Source organism: Oncorhynchus mykiss, chromosome 26, assembly GCF_057628025.1.
Source record: "Oncorhynchus mykiss isolate SJ-2025 chromosome 26, ASM5762802v1, whole genome shotgun sequence".
NCBI lineage: Eukaryota > Metazoa > Chordata > Actinopteri > Salmoniformes > Salmonidae > Oncorhynchus > Oncorhynchus mykiss.
Window position 1 is genome coordinate 15697242 of NC_143047.1, and position 21320 is coordinate 15718561.

The 21320-nt window shown below is 44.5% G+C and overlaps 1 protein-coding gene across 4 annotated transcripts in view; it reads right to left on the reverse strand.

Moving 5' to 3' along the window:
- LOC110506455 (SH2 domain-containing adapter protein F) overlaps positions 1-21320 on the reverse strand; it is a 114849-nt gene that overhangs the window by 78082 nt on the left and 15447 nt on the right. For all 4 annotated transcript variants that reach the window (XM_021586075.3, XM_036964017.2, XM_021586072.3 and 1 more), the window contains exon 2: positions 13382-13523. In XM_021586075.3, the coding sequence (XP_021441750.1) occupies positions 13382-13523 (142 nt within the window). The remainder of the gene's footprint in view (positions 1-13381; positions 13524-21320) is intronic.

The window sequence follows — 21320 nt, forward strand, 5'->3', positions numbered from 1 at the left end:
GGTGTATGTAAATGTCCGACTTCAACGTGTGTCTATGTAGCAGAAAAGCTGTAAAAAAAAAATGTAATGTGTCCTCCGAAGATAAAAACACAGCGGAATCAGGACACAGAGAGATGAAATAAACTGGAAGAGAGAGAGACTGAACCAAACCCCACGGCACCCACACACTAACAGTGGGGATACACTCAACTGAGTTTTCATTTAGCCTTCAGAAGTCAGTCAAACTTTCCATCATTTAATTATTTCTGTTGGAATACGCAATGAGGGGACAAAGGCCATTAATTACTAATACACACACTGTGCATGATGCTATGAGTCACTGCCTATTGCACATCTGCTCCTTGTCATTGAAGTACACAGCTCCCGTAAGGTTGTGATCTCCTCTGTACTCATACAGTGGGCTTTCACCGAGCTGATTCATTAGCTAGCAGAATGCTAAGCATAGTCGCTTCAGGAGGACAGAGATATGAGACACGCACATATTCATATAATGTGTGCGTGTCATTTATGTTCAATGAGTGGTACTGTCAGCAATAGACTGTTACATATTTGTGTGTGTATGTTGTGACGGCCCTGAATTTGTCTGACCCGTCTCAGTGCTTCTCCTTCCAATAGGGCGCTTCCCCTTTAATTCCCTATTAAATAGCCAGCATCCGCTGCGCAAGAGTGGGGTTGTGATGGTGGTCCGAATGAGGATGTGTTCAACCCTCAGTTCCAAAGCTTCTTTACTCCGTTTGTTTTGTTGTTTTTAAAAGTGTGCTTTGTGGCCTTGTTGTAAGTTTAACCAGGACCGGATCCACTCATTGCTTCCTTCGGACGACACAGATCTGTTGGCGGATTGGATTGTCTGACTGACTGATTGACTACAACTATTTTGCATATGGTATTTCATTTGTTTTAGTGTGATGTATACCGTGATTATTTATGTGGTCAATTGTAGTTGAAGACTACTGAGATTTGATACTCAGTATGGTTGTGTGGTAAAAGAGCTTGATATTTTGATTGTATGATTGAGACTGGGTTTACGCTACACTTTTATGAACCGACAAACATTGCGTGACTAAGGTCAGTTCCCTGAACCCCTTTACCCGGCTGGACTCTTTTAGGGCCGAGGTCTTTTCTTGAGGAACCAGAGCTTATTGTTTGTTATATTATTATGTGTGTGATAATTTATGTTGGTAATACAACCCACGCAAAAGAACACATTTGTTTTGAAGTTATTTCCAATAAATCCAAGTGTATTTCCATACTGACTTTTCCATAAGTCCTTTATATTGGTGTAGAGTTGATGGACCAGATGGGACTAATTCCCTTCCAAACAAAAAGAAGAAATCAATATTTTCTCTGGTAGGCACAACTTACCTGGCACCGCTGCAAACAATAACCTCAAGTCAAAACCGTTACTGTGTGTGTGTGTGTGTGTGTGTGTATGTCTAGTTGTGTTTTCCTTGAGAGAGAAGGTCAGAGAGGCAAACAGAGAGAAGGTCAGAGAGGCAAACAGAGAGAAGGTCAGAGAGGCAAACAGAGAGAAGGTCAGAGAGGCAAACAGAGAGAAGGTCAGAGAGGCAAACAGAGAGAAGGTCAGAGAGGCAAACAGAGAGAAGGTCAGAGAGGCAAACAGAGAGAAGGTCAGAGAGGCAAACAGAGAGAAGGTCAATAAATGTCATAGATGCATTTGCTCTGTGAGGGAGAAAAGGCATCTAGGGTTATTTTACAAGACAACAAGACTTGTATAAAGAAGTCATTCTATCACAGCAAGCCTATCACTCTTTGGCTCCTGGACCGAGTGAGTGTGTTTGTGAGAGAGCGAGATGGGGGTGAGGGTGGAAAGAAATAGAGAGAGAGAAAAAGTAAGAGAGCAAGATAGAGCGGGAGAAAATGAGTTAGAGAGAAAGAGGGACTGGGGGAGAGAGACGGAGAGTGAAGACTAGAGAGAAAAAGGAATTTGGGGGAGAGAGAGGGAGAGAGGAGAAGGATAGAGAGAAAGAGAGGGATTGAGAGAGCGAGGGAGAGGATAAGGAGTTAGAGAGATGATTCAGGGTTATGATAACTTCATCAGTGTGTTTGGCCCTCGGACCCACCTCATCCAGCTCTGCTGTTAGACTGCTGTCTCTGCTGCATTACGCACAGACAGACAGGCACGCAGGCAGGCACGCAGGCAGGCAGGCAGGCACACAGGCAGGCAGGCAGGCACGCAGGCAGGCACGCAGGCAGACAGACAGGCCGACTCCTTTAGGACCCCTCTCCACTACAGTTCACTCAGTTCACTCCACCACTCCAGCCCTGAGGCCCATCACACACGCTGGGGGTCCCCAGAGCACAAAGGAACAAGGGGCATTCTGGGTGTAGTGACCTGGATCAAATTTGGGTTATGATAGTCATAACCAGCGTCTTGGGCTTAAATGGATCCAGAAATGATATTGATCCTATGTCTTGCTTTTAGAGTGTCTATTGCACACTGAGCTGCAGTTAACGTTGCAGTAATGGTATAGTTCTGCCATAACGCTGGCAGAGAGCCCAGCACACTCTCAGATGTCTGGGAGAGAGCACGGTTCTGCATTACATCCGTCTGTCTGTCGCTCTCATGGTGCTCAACAGTTGTAGCTCTCTCTAGCCCTCTCCAACACAGTCACACCTAATTGAGTTTGCTCTCACACCAGAGTGCCAACAGCCCTGATTTCCTGTGTGCATATGCAGCTTGACCACCACCACCGCAGAAACACAACATACCATTCAAACCAACCAGAACAAACCAGCTCCTTCACTCAGCAGCTCAGACTGCCAGATCTGACCAAACCGCCCCATCAAGTTAAACTATCAGACTGGGATGACTGTGGGCCCGTCAGTATGACAGAATGGGGAAATTGATACTTGACACATCAAATGACCTACAGCTTCTCTTTCAGACTGTTTGGTCTTTTAAAGCATGACTGAATAAAGTCACATTGTCTGTGAGGCAGACAGACAGGCAGGGCAGACAGACAGACAGGCAGATCAGTTGAGCTAACAGAGAGGAGAGGAGACAGTAAATAGCGGGTGTAAATCGTTCCGGTGGCCGTCCTCTCCTCTGCAGTGGCCCTGACAAAGATTAATGGAGCCATTCATTTTAGAGAAGAAATTAATGACTTAAAATACCATCACCCTGCACTGGAGTTGCAGCCCATCCCATCTAGCACTGTCTCTGCCCACCCAGGCATGACGGATGGTCGCTCAGCCTGCCAACCCAACCATCCATCCTTGGCACCTGGCACAGTCTGCCTGCCTCACCAACACAGTGGGGCCTTTTTATATATTTTGTTAATTGTTTTATGTAACCTTTATTTAACTGTGGCAGTTGGCTACCCACCACTTCCTCTACTCGCATCCTGGTATTACAGCTCAGCCAGCCCCAGTGTGTGTGTGTGTGTCCTAACAGGCCAGTGTAAATTCACAGTGTCACCCACACCTAGTCAGGGAGAGAGGCTGCTTTTACGCCCGATGGACAGGGAGTGAAGGGGAGGAGGCGAGAGGATGGATGGGGAAGGTAGGGCCTGTAACCAGCCCTCTGTGGTTTGGGGATGTGGTAGAGAGAGGAGGATACAATCAGCTTTCTATAGGCTAGGCCTACTATATTTATTCCTCAAATTTACTCATATTAAGCACATTGCTTCTATTTACAACAGGAGTATAGCGTACCTGTCTGACATGAAGATTAACCACGGGAAAAGCCTCCTCAAGTCCGCTATTTAAGTTTATTGATGACATGTATTTTTTTTTTACTTTTTCAAATCATAGTTGCACACCTCATGTAGCCTAGCCCATAGGCCTATTTGTTTTTTAAAATGTTTTTATAAGATTTGTTTAACAACTAAAGTAGCCAAATAACTTCTTCAAATTAAGCACATTAAAGCCGCTTTACAACCAGTGTAGATCCTAACTGGCATACATAGACTGCGCGTGAGTTTCAGGTTTGGGGAAGATACTTTTCACCATAAAAATGCACCTTAATAATAAAGCATTACGTGCATAATCACATTTGAGAATGGTGTTTTCCCGATAATTGATTACATTTCACAACATTTGCACTTATCAGCACTTACTGCCGTGTGCACATTGCTGCCCATATAATGTGAACAAATAGCCTAATAGTTTATCAACATTTTAAGCTAAACATTCTGATCTGTTGCGTCAGCCTCATTGCTTTTAAAAGGGTTTTTGATGCCAGTGGTTGTATTCATTTGGGCTCTATCACTTCCCACAACTGTCCCAGACTAGGTTTGGAATAATTCATCTCACAGAAGGACAAGTTGACCAATAGAATAGATACATTTTAACATTATGGGGGATAGTAGATGGACATAGGCTAGTACTTTGCTGTTCGTTAGGCCTAGTTCTTCTAACATCATCCATATGAATATCGATAACAAGGACGCGCGCAGTTGGTCCCCGATGTGTCCGTCTTCACTTGTAGCATACTTCAGAGCCTGAGACGCTGGTGAGAAGGACCCGATCACGTGACAGGCATTGGTGAATAAGAATGGAGATCTGAGAGAGCCATGTGAGTAAGAGGTGCTTCGGAGCAAGGCCATTAGCAGCCGGAATAAGGGAATAATAGTTATTATATTCAGCACAAGGGCACAATGGCCACTGAAGGCATGGATTCTTTTAGTAGGCATTACAGCCACACAAGGGGGATGCCGCTGGGAAATTCAAGGCATTATCAAGTGTTGGTCAAATTATGAATGAAGAAAAAAATAAATAATCCTTTCTAGTTTGATTCAGCTATGTCCGATTGTATTCTTCATACTATAAAACAATGCCACGTAATTCTAAGCGAATCTTGTCTGCTGAATGAACGAGTGTAGCCCACAGCCATATGGCATAACCAGATCAGGGCCTAACATAAGGACAACTCAGAGTATGCTATTCTGTTCTTCTGAAATAGACTACATTTTCCTCATATCATGCTTCTTTAGATCTGTCTAAAATAAATAATGGATTTATTGTGATGGTGTAGGCTATATTACATGGATTTATTAGACTTTTTAAACTATGTTCCAAAGGTCTGCATCAGTAGCTTGGACGCTATGCGTGGAAGCCAGGAGATGCTAAACGTGTTGATGTTAATTAACGATCAATTACCATGAGACCTGCCGTTATTTTCTTGACAATCACCGGCTGACAAAATGTAATGACAGTCACAGCCCTAGTCCAAACCAACAGATCCACTCTAGGAAACGTTACAGGACTTTCCTTTTGAACACATGCAGGTGTAGATGGAGCTTGTGGAAATCCAAAATGTCGCTGTTGAAGGATTGATCATTGGCTCAAATTGCTTATGTATCTAATCCACAGGACCTGACGGAAACCTACACCTTTCATTACCAAGAGACGAACACTATAATTTCATCTCTCCAACTATGGTATCAGGATTCAACGTAAATGCCGTGGTGGATATTAAATGAGTGGACGGCCGTGTATAAAATCATAGAACAGCACATTGAGTCAGCGACAGTAAGTGAGTGGGTGGGGCTGGGGGGGGGTTAACGGCTTGGCTGGGGGGCGTTAACGGCTTGCCGGCGCGAGACCTCTCTCCTCATCAATAAGTCGTCAGTCCTTCTGCCTGGACGCAGCTCTGTCCCTCACCTCCCGCCTCCCACGCATCCTGTTCCCTGGCCTTACTAAATTAGCCCTCAGCACCAAGGCCACAGAACGGTGGACTACACAGGCACAGCAGCATTAACCCTTTCTACACTACAGGTCTAGTCTGAAACCAGGAAGAAAGAAAGCCTTGTATTTGTGACAGCTGTGTACTTTAACTACCAGGGCCTCTGTACCGGCAGGACAATTATCCTGACAAGCTCTCAACATTTTGCATGACACCCATAAAAAGACCGCAATGTCAAACTCTGGAGGAGAGGATCATGACAAAATAACACCATGAAATCAGAAAACAAGGATACACTCAAATCCCCATTTCCATGCAATCAGAACACATCACAGTGCAAAGCTGAGAAAATCCCCCTTTTAAGAGTTTAGCACTGTCTGTACATGTCCAGGATATACCTCAAGTTTCAGCTCGGAGCAGAACCAGCTTACCGGCAAAGAAATGTGCCGACACATGTATTAGCCTGGCTCTCATAACCCTGAGTCAGTTTCCCCCCATATGAAAAAGCTATTGGAAACCACTCTGCATAGCGCTCTTCCTTTCTCTCCCCTGTAAGTGGCCCAATAAATAAAGCCACAGGTAGAGATGACCTGTGGGTAAACACCCAGCAATGTGCAGTTATCCCAGTCTGACATATTGCCATGCCAGCAATATCTCTGGCTATAAAACAGTGCCCTCCTCCTCCATAGAGCTGAGTGGGTCATAGTGTGTGTGTGTGTGTGTGTGTGCGTGGTGAGTAATTGGATTAATATCCCAAAGTAGGAACCACAACACATCTGGTTGGCATGGGATGCTCTAGTGCCAGCATTAGGAAACTTTTCCCAGCAGCACTGAGTGAGCGATTTGAGCATGTTCCAGTTGGAGCTTTATGAACTGTAGGTGAAAGCAGGTACTGCGGTTCCTCTCCCATGAGTCAGCTAGTATGGTGGAAAAAGCCAAGGTTTCTGCTGTACTCGTGCTGTACTCGTGTCCACTAGATAACTAGGTGGGTATGACTGGGAAGTGAGGATGAAATGATCCGGAAAGACACACTGTACAGTGAGGCTGCTTTGGTTGTCACAGTGTGTCGTAAATAAACCACAGAGACTCAGTTCTGTCATGGTCCTTAGGCCCAGGAGCTTGTTTTCCCCTCACCTGAGGTGATGTGGCTTGGCCCTGTAGCAGCCCAGGGTTCAGGGTGGTGGTGGGTACTGGACACGGCTGCCTGTGTTTGCTCATCACAGCCCAGTCATGCCGGTTGTTTGCACAACGCCTCCCACACACTGTGGGAAACATCTCATATGGCTGGCGGATTGGGCTGGGAAGGATGGGCCCCTGTGTGTGTGAGAGAGTGTGTGTGTGTGTGTGTGTGTGTGTGTGTGTGTGTGTGTGTGTGTGTGTGCCCACACACTCAGGGAGTGTCACGTCTATTACTGGAGTCGTTGAGAAATGGCCTGAAGAGTACAGCCCTGCAGTATACACACAGCCCTCTCTGTCTGCATGGCGCTGACTGCAAGTCTCAACAAATACAACAATGTAACAGAGAGGAAAGGAGAGAGGAAAGGAGAGGAAAAGGGAATCCGCAAAATATGATTATTCCGTCTTCCGGCAGCCCCATCTGTAATTAGCTGGTGGTGGTGCACGTGAAGAATGGCCCAGCTGATAGCTTAGAACGTGTGTGTGTGTGTGTATATGTGTGTGTGTACACATGCGTGGGACTGTGGGGTCTGCTGCACGGCTTGCCCACACACGAGCACACACACACCACACACACACACACACACACACAGTATCTCTGCAGACTTCCGCAGGCCCTGCTGTAAGCCAAGCCAGTAAAAACAGAGGATTATGGATCAGACTTTACAGGTTAGTAAGTCATGACAAGCACCTCCAGCAGGTTCATAAATCAGATGGGGAGACTCCAGGGAGAGGGCTGGATTACACCTTATACACACACACACCTCTGTCAGCGTAACCGTTAGGAAAATGCTTGTGTAATAGCCTACTCTTTATCCTAGGCCACACATCATACATTTCACACTGTGTGTGTGTCGCACAAGTCAAACAAAAGAATTATGGCATTACAAATCCAGCAAACAGCTATTTCTTATTTGCCCACTTCCGAATTAGTCATCACCATTTTACCCAAAACCCATGAAATCACAAACTAAAGACAATCTACGAAAACAAGGACTATAATAATGTACACTCACTCCTAAAAGTGATTATAACAAACAATCACTTGAGGCAAACAACAAATGTCTTTGCTCAGTGTTTAGTGCTACACAATTATCAATCTGATTCCTAAATGCTAAACAATCAACAACTCACGAGGCCATTAAATGAACAAAACATTTTGTCCCGCCGTCTGTTGAAGACAATAGAGGTTAAAACTACTTATCCTGCAGCAGAAGTATAGCCATTTAAAATATAGAACACAACGTTGAAATGAAATCAGAGTTAAGTTAGCAATACAATGTAAAGGGCTTAGAGTTATCGGAGTATGTTTGTGGAGACACACTGAGCACAGAAAACAGGGCACAAGCTTGCATGGAAACATTCAAACCACTACACGCTCATGGCCGCAATGGTGTGACAGTTTCCTGTCCTCGTGGTTATAAGAAGGAATTGAAAAAGAACATTCAGAACGGTCTAGAGTTGGGCAAACACACCATAACAAACACACACTAGTATCCCAAAGTGAATAAGACTAACAGGCATAGTTGGAGTTGGCAGCGTTTGTCAGTGCAGCAAATGATGAATCTGATGGTGAACTCAATGAGGCATACAAAAGCAGGTTCTGAATGGTTGAGAATGGATGTACACATGAAGACCAGAACTGCAGAAAACAACCAAGTGGTGTCTACCACCCCAGGAAGAAGACGACTGTACAGACTGGCTGCTTTGTGTCTTGGGTTGATGTGCATCCTACAAGATACTCTCAATATCACCCTGCGTCTCCTCTACAGAGACTCTTCAGAGACTAGTTACATCAACATGACCAAAGTAAAAGAGGTTGAGAGAGACGGTCTTCAGACAAAGCTCCCTGTACTGGTGTTGAACAAGCCTTCGATGGAGGCGTTTTTAAATCCAGTTGGTACTACATCTCTACTGAGAAGAGAAACTGGGAGGAGAGCAGGCGGGACTGTCTGAGGAGAGGAACTGACCTGGGGATCATAAACAGCAGAGAGGAACAGGTATTTGTAAACAGATTCTGGGAAGTCAGGATTGGTCTGACGGACAGAGATGAAGAGAGGATCTGGAATTGGGTGAATGGCACACCGCTTACCACTGGGTACTGGGCAAGTCGACAGCCTAATAGTCATCTAGGACGGGACGAGGACTGTGCTGAGAAATGGCCACGCCCTTCTTCTGTAGAAAAAAGCTAGCATGATGCACCATGCAGCGAAGTGCATGTCTGGTCCTGTGAGAAATCGGCCTAGACCTAACTAAAACTTCAAACCCAACTAAAGTTAAACTCAAGTCAACTACTCTCGAACAGGATGTCATTAATAAAGACATCAGTGCTAGTGCTTAGTTACACAAATGAATAATGCTAATTAATTGCGCTTAAACATGCTCTGTTGATTTCAGTTAGGGTATTGTCTATGTTCTCTGTCTCTATCTGTAGTAATTGTGTGTCAAAACTGTCATTTTCAAGTTGAATTAATAAACTGTATAACTCTGAGATGTATCTCAGACAAACTTTTCTTCCAAAGTTTGTTCCTGTGAGTCTGTATGGCTGTGAGTCTGTATGGCTGTGAGTCTGTATGGCTGTGAGTCTGTATGGCTGTGAGTCTGTATGGCTGTGAGTCTGGTGCGTGAAGAGACTCCGGGTTTGAGTGGTACAGACAAATTCAATCTATGGAGAAACCTGAGACTGCATTTTTGGCTGGAGTCGACAAGCAGGGGGGGGGGGGGGGGCAATAAACCAATATTAATAGAAACCAGTCTGATTTATCAATGATCCAGTGCCTCTAATTAATTAGATACACATTTTATATGAAACTATGATTCACACGCCTCTAAAGGTTTAAACATTACAGTCGTTTTTATGTAGCGGTAAGCCCAATGCTCTTCAACAGTCTATATAAATGTGGTCGGTGTGAATTAAAGACGTGCTCTGTCGGAAAACCATAAATAGGAGGGCTAGGAGAGTTGTTGATTTGAGTATTACAGCCAGTCGATGCACATCAGTGAGGTCCAGCACCAGTGGACAGTAACACTGCCAGGGAAAATCTATTTCAGCCTGGACACAGACAAGACAGACAGACAAGACAGACAGACAGAGAGAGAGACAGAGAGAGAGACAGACAAGAGACAATAATTTCTGACCAGGCCTCACTACAGTAAATCCCTCCACTGCCATACTGCAGAGGTGTGGGCAGTGGCTCGTCTCCCTCTCCTGCCACAGAATTGTAGGACGCTAGCCTGACAAATATGCTCAACAGTGCCAGAGCTTTGGCAGGACATTGGTCAATCAGGGGGAACATAGTAATTACACTGTCCATAGACAGAATACAAAGAATGGGGCCAATACAGCCATTTCAACCATCTAGTGTAATCCTGTGTGTATGCGTAAATCAAAGTCTACTATTTGACACTTGCTTGATGAAACAATCACAGTGAATCCGTCCTTCAGTGCTCTGCTAGTTTACTGTGGTTATCAACAGGATGGCAGAAGTGGGCTGAATAAATCCAGAAAACAGCATCATTTCAAATGCTCCCTGACAGCTCAGTCAAAACAACAGCAAAACTAGAACTGGCAATCAACAGAATAAACTACAAGGAAAACGCCTCTGAACAGTCTCTGAACACAGCAGAAATAGACATGGCCGTCAGTAAAACTGTATGATCCTTACAGACAGGGAGCTTTATTAATCGTGGCAGATATCTTCTTCTGATGAATGAGAAAATGTAAATGGACTAGTAAGTTGTGTGTCAAAAGGATCTCCAATCTGATGCAGATCTGACGACGTACACAGACATGAGTTACACACCGAGGACATTCATACAGATATTTACTGATGTAAAGTTTATTCGTGCTGTGTTATTATGTCTTACAATGTGATTGCTTGATTACTCTGATTGCTCGCAATCCACATTCCTATCAACCTTGTTGATTGGAAATAAAAGGTTTCCAATTCAAATGCAGAAAAAATGGCTTTATAGCAGAAGCCTGGCAGGGTTATGACCCTGTTTCATTACGGCCCTCTAAGCTTCATCCACATGGGTAGGAAAGACCATAAACCAGAAGTCTCTGGCCACATTAACCTCTCTAGGCTAGGGGGCGGTATTTTCCCATCCAGATGAAAAGCGTGCCCAAAGTAAACTGCCTGCTACTCAGGCCCAGAAGCTAGGATATGCATATTATTAGTAGATTTGGATAGAAAACACTCTAAAGTTTCTAAAACTGTTTGAATGATGTCTGTGAGTATAATATAACTTATTTTGCAGGCGAAACCCCGAGGACAAACCATCCAGGAATTTTTGGTTTCTTGAAGTGACAGAGCTTTCAATGAGCTTTCTATGTGGATCTAGATTTCTAAGGCACTTGCTTGCAGTTCCTATCGCTTCCACTGGATGTCAACAGTCTTTAGAAATTGGTTGATGTCTTCCCTTTGTGTAATGAAGAAGTAGGGCTGTTCAGAAGGAGGGTGAAATCTAGTGTACTGTTGTGGTTGGGGCGCGCGACCTGAAAGCTCGCTCCACTTTGTTTTTATCCGCTATTGAACGCAGTTTATCCCGTCTTAAATTGTATCGATTATTTACGTTAAAAAAATACCTAAAGTTGTATTAGGAAAGTTGTTTGAAATGTTTGGACAAAGATTACAGGTAATTTATTAGATATTTTGTAGTCATGTTGCGCTAGTTGGAACCGGTGTTAATCTGGATCAAACACGCCAAATAAATGGACATTTTGGAGATATAATGACGGAATTAATTGAACAAAAGGACAATTTGTGATGTTTATGGGACATATTGGAGTGCCAAAAGAAGAAGCTCTTCAAAGGTAAGGCATTAATTATATCGTTATTTCTGAGTTTTGTGTCGCTCAATGGGGTGCTGTCCTCAGATAATCGCATGGTTTGCTTTCGCTGTAAAGCCTTTTTGATATCCGACACCATGGCTGGATTAACAAGAAGTTCAGCTTTATTTTGAGATGCATGTGTATTTTCAAGAATGTTAAATATTTACAATTCTGTAGTTTGAATTTAGCGCCCTGCACTTTCACTGGATGTTGGTCAGGTGGAACGGTAGCGTCCCATCTAGCCTAGAGAGGTTTTAAACCTTACTATTCAGCAGTGAGAAAAGGTCAGGGTTGAAGGTCAAACCAGTGAAACTGATGAAGGCGAGAGGTTGTCAGGAGGGCCATTAAGTCCTAGCTTGTCATCAAGGCATGGAGCAGAAGAGGGGAGGGATGGCCACAGTAAAGTGGTTCTGCCATTACACTGGGGAGAGAGGGCGGGTGAGGGGACGTGGAGGAAGATGGAACCCAACATGGGAGAGGTCAGGACCTTCTAATCTCTTATAAAAACGCCTCGTCTTCTGAGCCTTGACATCCCGAATGGAACAGACCACTTGGTGACTGGTCCAAAGATCCAGAATGTTCAGTGAGGGAATATGCTAACCGCAAGATTCTCCTTTAAATATCTTGGAATTCTGTGCTTGTATTCTTCATTCTTTGTTGATGTTGTTCTGTCCTCGCACACTGCATAATCATGTTCATTTTGACAAAGTTGTGGTGAGTAGGGTTTTTGCTGAATCCTAGCGTTAGCAGAGCTATTGTTGTCTCAAATCCATGTCTTCTTTCAGAGCAGTACGCTTGTCACCGAACATGACTAGCTCAAAGAAAAAATACATCTAAAGGCCTGTCTTTCCTGAAGATGTATTTGCTGTGGAGGTTGTTTTCACATTACCTATCTGCTAGTAGAATGTATTCTGTCTATTTAAGAGCAAAACAACTGCATTCAATTGTATTTCTGATACCCAGCTCTCCGCAAAATAATTTTGTGGTCTACCGCATCTGTCATGTAGCATGCTACGTGGCCATCTGACCAAGTTAATTAGTGGCAAGCCAATAAGGTCAAGTGACATATGGTCAAGTGACATGCTAATTAATTGTCAACAAAGAAGCAGCTTCCATATGCAGACATAATGAAGGCTAAGATGCATTACTAGACATGTAACATGTAATTCCACAGAGAGGCTGAGGTTGAATGGAAGGCTAATCCAAGGTACCAGACAGTTGACTAACAAATTCGGTCTGCTAGCAGTCATATTAAACGCCACACTAAACCCAAACAGAGAGGTGAGTTAGCGTGAGTTAGTAAGAGGTAGCGGGTAGCATTGCTTTACACTGCTTAGATTTTTTTAAACTTTGCTCTGCTCTGCCTAGCATGTTACCTCAGAGTGTGACGCCTCTGCCCTCGGGCTCAGCTGGCTCTGGCTGACAGCACCCGGTCAGGGCACCCACCCAGGGTCACGGGAACATTTAGGGTAGGACTGAGCTCTCTGGCGGCCAGGCAGTCGCTCCAATTACAAAGCCACAAGTCCTCAACGGCTGACCAGGGGGATACACGAGTCCCATCTCCCAAACGTCTGGAAAGACGAATGAAGGTGGCAACTGATAACTAACAAAATTGTATGCACTCACTGCTCACTCTGGACAAGAGCGTCTGCTAAATGACTAAAATGTCAAATGTAGTGTGCTGAGGTTTGAAGAGCCCAGGGGAGAACAGAGTACTGATCTACCTGCCATCATCTTCTGGGCCTCATAGGGCTCCATGTAGCCATCGTTCTCTGTGCTGGCCTGGGTCACCTTCTCGGTGGTGGCCTGGGTCCCCCCGTCCTGCTCCGCATCAAACGGGTCTGCATAGTCATCCAGGATAATGAGCTGGAGGGAGAGAGGGAGGGAGGAAGGGGATGAGAGTAGGTGAGAAAAGATTAGAATATATTTAACTGCTCTGTTTAAAACCACAACACATTCCAGAGCCCAGGGAGTTACATTTTCTCCTCATCTCCTGCCTCTGCAATGTAACTGGAACCTAAGGAGAGGAGTGGAGGTGACCGTATTAGTGATAGTACCCGTCTGGGCTATGCAGGAACATGTGATCTCCACACGTCACAACACCCAGACAGAAGATTAAGAGCGAGAGAGACATAAATAACAGTCTCTTCCTCCGTATGTCTCAGTTCCACCATCTCCTCTTTAGACTTAGTGCTCTCTTCTACGTCTAATTATACCGTGGCACTCTGACAGTGCCGGCTTTTCAAAAAGCGAAGAGAAAAAGAGGACAGCCCACAACTGGTAAACTGTCTTAAAGAGAAACAATTCTGCAGATGTACAGGGATTTGGCAGCGAGCCATGGCTAATTGCAGTCTTGCTCTCTTTACTAAGAATTTCTTGCAGAAGCTGGCAATTAAGTGGACATCCTGTCCTGAGCCCCAGAAATACAGCCAACTCTTAGGGTATCAAAATGACTGTCCACACACAGTTTCAGCATCTCTGGCCAGGGCAATTTCCTGAGGCCCAAGAAAACTGTTTCCTTCACATACAGAATTCTCTTCCAGATAACAAAGTAAATATTCTCTCCCATCTGCCATGTTGGACAGGGACTCCAAAGAGAGAGGCTGACCAAAGGGGGTTTGGACCAAAGGGGTGTTGGACTGGCTAATACCAGTACCAGTAGATGGGAAAAAAACATGGGTTATCTTCAGTTGGGACTCTTCAGAATCAATAGTGGTGCCAATCTGTTCACTCAGCGGGCAGACAGACGGACGGACTGGAGGAGTGGGGGGCGGGGGGGGGGGGTTGGGGCTGGGTCCAAAAACTGAGAAACAACTCAACTGAGACCTACCCTGACTAAGTCAACACACACATACACAAAATGTGCAGACAAGCATACTGTACATTGACAAGCACACACAGGACACATTTGCACACATGCAGTCAAGCACACACACACACACACGCAGTCAAGCACACACACACACATGCAGTCAAGCACACACACGCGCACACAGGAAAGGAGTCGATTGGCACTACACCCCATGAGTCATACATTAGCAGGAAGGGGTTGGTTTTCATTCTAAATAAGCTCTTCAGTCATCTAGTGGACAGAGCTGGGCAATCCCAGGGTGAACTAGACTACTGCATGCCATGGCTGTACCGGGCCAACCAAACAACTGTCCTTAAACACAACCACAGCCCTTCCTCCACACCCTTCTCAGGAATACAGCCCACAGGGGAAGACACCTGCCAAGCCTCCCAGGCGGGGACTTTAAGGGGGAACCGAGGAATCCAGTACAGTACGATCCATATCTAAAGCATTTCCCCAACTCCAGGTTTTCACACCACCTGGGAAAGCACCGTCCTTCTCCTTCTGATCCAGTTTTGATTTCACTGAACAAGATAAGATACGATATACAAAACTGAAACCTTTCAAAGTGCAACGCATTAAAGAGTGAAAATATCACCTTGGATGATGCAATGCTGCGTAGGGTAAGAGGAGAGAATGATTTATAGGAGGAAGGCGGCATATGCTCCAACAGATCACCTACACAAATCGGTAGATTAGTCACTAGACATGTTTTAAAGTAAAAAAAACGTAAATGTGCTTCATACTAGCTACAGTGTGGTATACACCGATGGCCTGCCTGCTGCTTTTCCATCCGTTTTCGGGACATAACATAAGTAGGACTAGTTTGCCACAGCGTAATTATGGGTTCCTCCTCTGTTTTTCTTAAGTGATATTAAAAGAGGAAATGCATCCAATGCAAACACTCTTTTGGCTTGTTTTTCTGCCACAAATATAATACATCTCCCGCACAACTTTAATTCAACTCAGCCAGTCAGGTTACAGATGTTCCTGTCCCTGACACTAAAGTATTCAACAGTTACAAATGGCATGTTTCCCCTCACATGGAGTATGTTTATCCACTTCACACTATATACCTACCACCTTCGGTCTGTGTCCATATGAATACAGTAGCACAGCCCAAACCAGATACTAAGTCATCCTGACCAAAACAGGGGAATGTGTACTTACAGCCAGTCTGACTGAACACATTCCATGTGGGAGAGAGCAAGAGAGAGAACCTCAGTGCATTAAGCTGCCTCTGTAGGGCAGGCAGCAGTGTACGCCAGGAGTCGTCTGTGTGTCCACGTGGTAAACCCAGCAGAGAAAGCCTGGTTTAGTAATTAAAGGAAACCGTGCCTTATGACTGGCATGCCTTCAACCCCATACTTACTATATCTTAGTGTATATGAAAGTAGATATTCAACAACTCATGTCAGTGCCCTCCTCAGAGAGGGCACGATACCTGTCAGTAGTACAGTTCTACTCTCCGTCCTCATTCGACACCTTTCCCGTGTTAGTGAACTGCCACAAAGCTGTAGCTAGCTTGACGATGGATGGCCGCCGTGCCCACAAACATTATATTATTGTGTGGTCCTGTCATCAAACACCAGGGACCAAAAAAAGATTTATGTATTAAACGAAGTGGAAAAGAACATTGCAATCAAGCCAGACATACTGTATATTTAGCCCTGTGACTGGTCTTGTTCGCTCAAATCGTTTTTCAGTCAGCCGATGAAAGCTCTTTTTAGCATGTGGTAATGTTGCTGCTGCTGAGGGAGAGAGGAGAGCCATTCTGCTTGTCCTCTGGAGCCTGAAGCAGAGGATGATACCGAGGCTGGTTCTGGATGGCAGCGTCCTGCCTCCCACTAGCTACCCCACCAGATTTTCATATTTTAGAACTATTTTTTTCCCAGAGATTTTAATTTATGTGTCGACAGATTTCTCTGCCTAAGATGCCAAGAAACAGCCTTTAAAAAAACATAGAAAAGAAGCAATGGAATGGGCAACCTACATTCCATTTGATATTTCTCCACATCAATCTAACAGTTCCATATCCATTATTCAGTAAACATTCATTTAGGGGAAACAAGCAAACAACTCAGTGCAAATTAAAGTAAAAGTTGGCAGTTACCACATCTAAAAAAGTATTTGGGAGGAGGGGTTCAATTAGTCTGAGTGTTTTTGGGAGTTACCCCTTCTCTGTAACGGTCCCGCCACACTGCACTAATGCTACCCAGCTGGAGGAGTAAGGGAACATGGAGAGAGGGGACCATCAGAGACGAGGCTCTGCCTGCCTGCCTGCTTCCCTACCTGCCTTCCCGGGGCCTCCCTGCCTACCAGTTTCCCTGCCTGCCTCTCTGCCAGCCCACCCGCCTCCAACTCTCCCTGGCGGCCTGCTTGCCTGGGGACCCACCATCTGTCTGCTGGCATGTCAGGGTATGTCAGGACCACAGCCAAGCCACAGCATGAAAGTCAAATTCACCCACAGTGAGTGCAATACTGCAGTGCTTCTAAATAGAGTTCTATACTGTATGTGAGCTTTTCTAAGCAGATATGTAAGCTGTGAGTAGCCTAACAAAGCAACCTTATAGACTTGTGTCATCTCGCCCCCCCTGGAAGGACATGTCACTACACTGCAGCAGCACAGACAGAACATACTTAATGACTCCTGGTGTCGTGCTGAGCTACCAGGTTCACTAGGTCTTACACCTGCAGCTGCTTAGATAGCCAGTCAGTCATAGTAGGATAAATAGCCCCACACTGCTTAAAATACATTGCAGCTCTCAAGAAATGAAATCTATTTCGAATCAGTGTGAGCCTAGTGAGAGCATTATCTTAGGAGAGCGAGTGTAACAGGCACCTGCCACTTGGCATTCCACACAGTTAGCAGAGAGACAGAGCTTCTGAGATTACAATTCAATTGGGCTGCAGTCCTCCATTATTTATTTATTTAACCAGGTCGGCCAGTTGAGAACAAGTTCTAATTTACAACTGCAACCTGGCCAAGATAAAGCAAAGCAGTGCGACAAAAACAACACAGAGTACAATAACACAATATGTATACAGTGTGTGCAAATGAAGTAAGGAGGTAAGGCAATAAATATGCCAATAGTGGCGAAGTAATTATCATTGGCAGCAGAGAACTGTAAGGACAGGTGGCCAAAGCAGGTGTTGGCTTTGGGGATGACCAGTGAGATATACCTGCTGGAGCACTTGCTATGGATGGGTGTTGCTATGGTGACCATTGAGCTGAGATAAGGTGGAGCTTTACCTAGCAAATACTTACAGATGAAATTGAGCCAGTGGGTTTGGCGACTAATATGTAGCGAGGACCATCCAACGAGAGCATACAGGTTGCAGTGGTGGTTAGTATATGGGGCTTTGGTGACAAAACAGATGGCACTGTGATAGACTACATCCAATTTGCTGAGTAGAGTGTTGGAGGCTATTTTGTAAATGACACCGCCGAAGTCAAGGATCGGTAGGATAGTCAGTTTTACGAGGGTACGTTTGGCAGCATGAGTGAAGGAGGCTTTCTTGCGAAATAGGAAGCCGATTCTAGATTTAACTTTGGATTGGAGATGCTTAATGTGAGTCTGGAAGGAGAGTTTACAGTCTAGCCAGACACCCAGGTATTTAAAATTGTACACATATTCTAAGTCAGAACCATCCAGAGTAGTGATGCTAGTCAGGTGGGGCGGGTGCGGGCAGCAATCGGTTGAAGAGCATGCATTTTGTTTTACTAGCATTTAAGAGCAGTTGGAGGCCATGGAAGAAGTGTTGTATGGCATTGAAGCTCGTTTGGAGGTTTGTTAACACAGTGTCCAAAGAAGGGCCAGAAGTATACAGAATGGTGCCGTCTGCGTAGAGGTGGATCAAAGAATCTCCCGCAGCAAGAGCAACATCATTGATATATACAAAGAAAAGAGTCGGCCTGAGAATTGAACCCTGTGGCACCCCCATAGAAACTCCCAGAGGTCCGTAAATCAGGCCCTCCGATTTGACACACTGAACTATCGAGTATGCCGATAAGAATACGGTGATTGACAGAGTCGAAAGTCTTGGCCAAGTCAATGAAGACAGCTGCACAGTACAGTATTTTATCGATGGCGGTTATGATATAATTTAGGACCTTGAGCGTGGCTGAGCTGCACCCATGACCAGCTCGGAAACCAGATTTTAAAGCTGAGAAGGTACGGTGGGATTCGAAACGGTCGGTGATCTGTTTGTTCACTTGGCTTCCGAAGACTTTAGAAAGGCAGGGCAGGATAGATATAGGTCTGTAACAGTTTGGGTCTAGAACGTCTCGCCCTTAGAAGAGGGGGATGACCGCGGCCGTTTTTCCAATCTTTTGGAATCTCTGACGATACGAAAGAGAGGTTGAACAGACTAGTAATAGGGGTTGCAACAATGGCGGCCAATCATTTTAGGAAGAGAGGGTACAGATTGTCTAGCCCAGCTGATTTGTAGTGAGCCAGATTTTGAATATCTTTCAAAACATCAGCTGTCTGGATTTGGGTGAAGGAGAAGCGGGGGAGCTTGGGCCAGTTGCTGTGGGGGGTAGAGAACTGTTGGCCGGGGTTGGGGTAGCCAGGTACAAAGCATGGCCAGCCGTAGAGAAATGCTTGTTGAAATTCTCGATTATTGTGGATTTATCAGTGGTGACAGTGTTTCCTAGTTTCAGTGCAGTATGCAGCTGGGAGGAGGTAATCTTATTCTCCATGGACTTTACAATGTCCCAAAACATTGGGAATTAGTGCTACAGGATGCAAATTTCTGTTTGTAAAAGCTAGCGTTTGCTTTCCTAATTGACTGTGCGTATTGGTTCCTGACTTCCCTGAAAAGTTGCATATCGCGGGGACTATTCAAAGTTATTGCAGTACACCACAGGGTGTTTTTGTGCTGGTCAAGGGCTGTCAAGTCTGAAGTGAACCAAGGGCTATATCTGTTCTTAGTTCTACATTTTTTGAAAGGGACATGCTTATTTAAGATGGTGAGGAAAGCACTTTTAAAGAACAACCAGGCATCCTCTACTGACAGGATGAGGTCAATATCCTTCCAGGATAACCGGGCCAGGTCGATTAGAAAGGCCTGCTCGAAGAAGTGTTTGACAGTGATGAGGGGTGGGCGTTTGACCGCGGACCCATAACGGACGCAGGCAATGAGGCAGCGATCGCTGAGATCATGGTTGAAAACCGCAGAAGTGTATTTGGAGTAGAGGTCGACCGATTATTGGAGGACCAAAAAAGCCGATACCGATTAAAATCGGCCGATTTTTTAAATATATATTTTTTGTTTATAATAATGACAATTACAACAATACTGAATTAACACTTATTTTAACTTAATATAAAACATAAATAAAATCAATTTAGCCTCAAATAAATAATGAAACATGTTCAATTTGGTTTAAATAATGCAAAAACAAAGTGTTGGAGAAGAAAGTAATATGTGCCATGTAAAAATGTGTGCCATGTAAAAAAAAGCTAACGTTTAAGTTCCTTGCTCAGAACATGAGAACATATGAAAGTTGCTGGTTCCTTTTAACATGAGACTTCAATATTCCAAGGTAAGAGGTTTTAGGTTGTAGTTAATATAGTATTTATAGGACTATTTCTCTCTATTCCATATGTATTTCATATACCTTTGACTATTGGATGTTCTTACAGGTACTATAGTATTGCCAGTGTAACAATATAGCTTCTGTCCCCCTTCTCGCCCCTACCTGGGCTCGAACCAGGAACACATTGACAACAGCCACACTCGAAGCATCGTTACCCATCGCTCCACAAAAGCCGCAGCCCTTGCAGCGCAAGGGGAATAACTACTCCAAATCTAAAAGCAAGTGACGTTTGAAACAGTATTAGCGCACACCCAGCTAACTAGCTAGCCATTTCACATTGGTTACACCAGCTGATAAGCTTGAAGTCATAAACAGCGCTGTGCTTGCGAAGAGCTGCTGGCAAAACTCACGAAACTGCTGTTTGAATGAATGATTACGGGCCTGCTGCTGCTCAGTCAGACTGCTCTATCAAATCAGACTTAATTATAACATAACACACAGAAATACGAGCCTTCCGGAAACTATCATTTCGAAAACAAAACGTTATTATTTCAGTGAAATACGGAACCATTCAGTATTTTTTTAAATATAACAGGTGGCATCCCTAAGTCTAAATATTCTTGTTACATTGCACAACCTTCAATGTATATCATAATTACGTAAAATTCTGGCAAATTAGTTCGCAATGAGCCAGGCAGCTCAAACTGTTGCGTATACCCTGACTCTGCGTGCTATGAACGCAAGAGAAATTACACAATTTCACCTGGTTAATATTGCCTGCTAAACTGGATTAGTAGTTATAACTAGTGATTATGATTAATTGTTTTTTATAAGATACGTTTAATGCTAGCTAGCAATTTACCTTGGCTTCTACTGTGTTCGCGTAACATTCAGGCTCCTCGTGGAGTGCAATGGTTAGAGCGTAGGACTAGTTAACTGTGCGGTTGCAAGATTGGAACCCCTGAGCTGACAAGGTGAAGATCTGTCGTTCTGCCCCTGAACAAGGCAGTTAACCCACAGTTCCTAGGCAGTCATTGAAAATAAGAATGTGATCTTAACTGACTTGCCTAGTTAAATAAAAGGTATTAAAAAATATATATTTTATTTTTAATAATCGGAAATCGGCCCTAATTAATCGGCCATTCCAATTAATCGGTCAACCTCTAATTTGGAGGGCAAGTTGGTCAGGATGATGATATCTATGAGGGTGCCCATGTTTACAGATTTGGGGTTGTACCTGGTAGGTTCCTTGATCATTTGTGTGAGA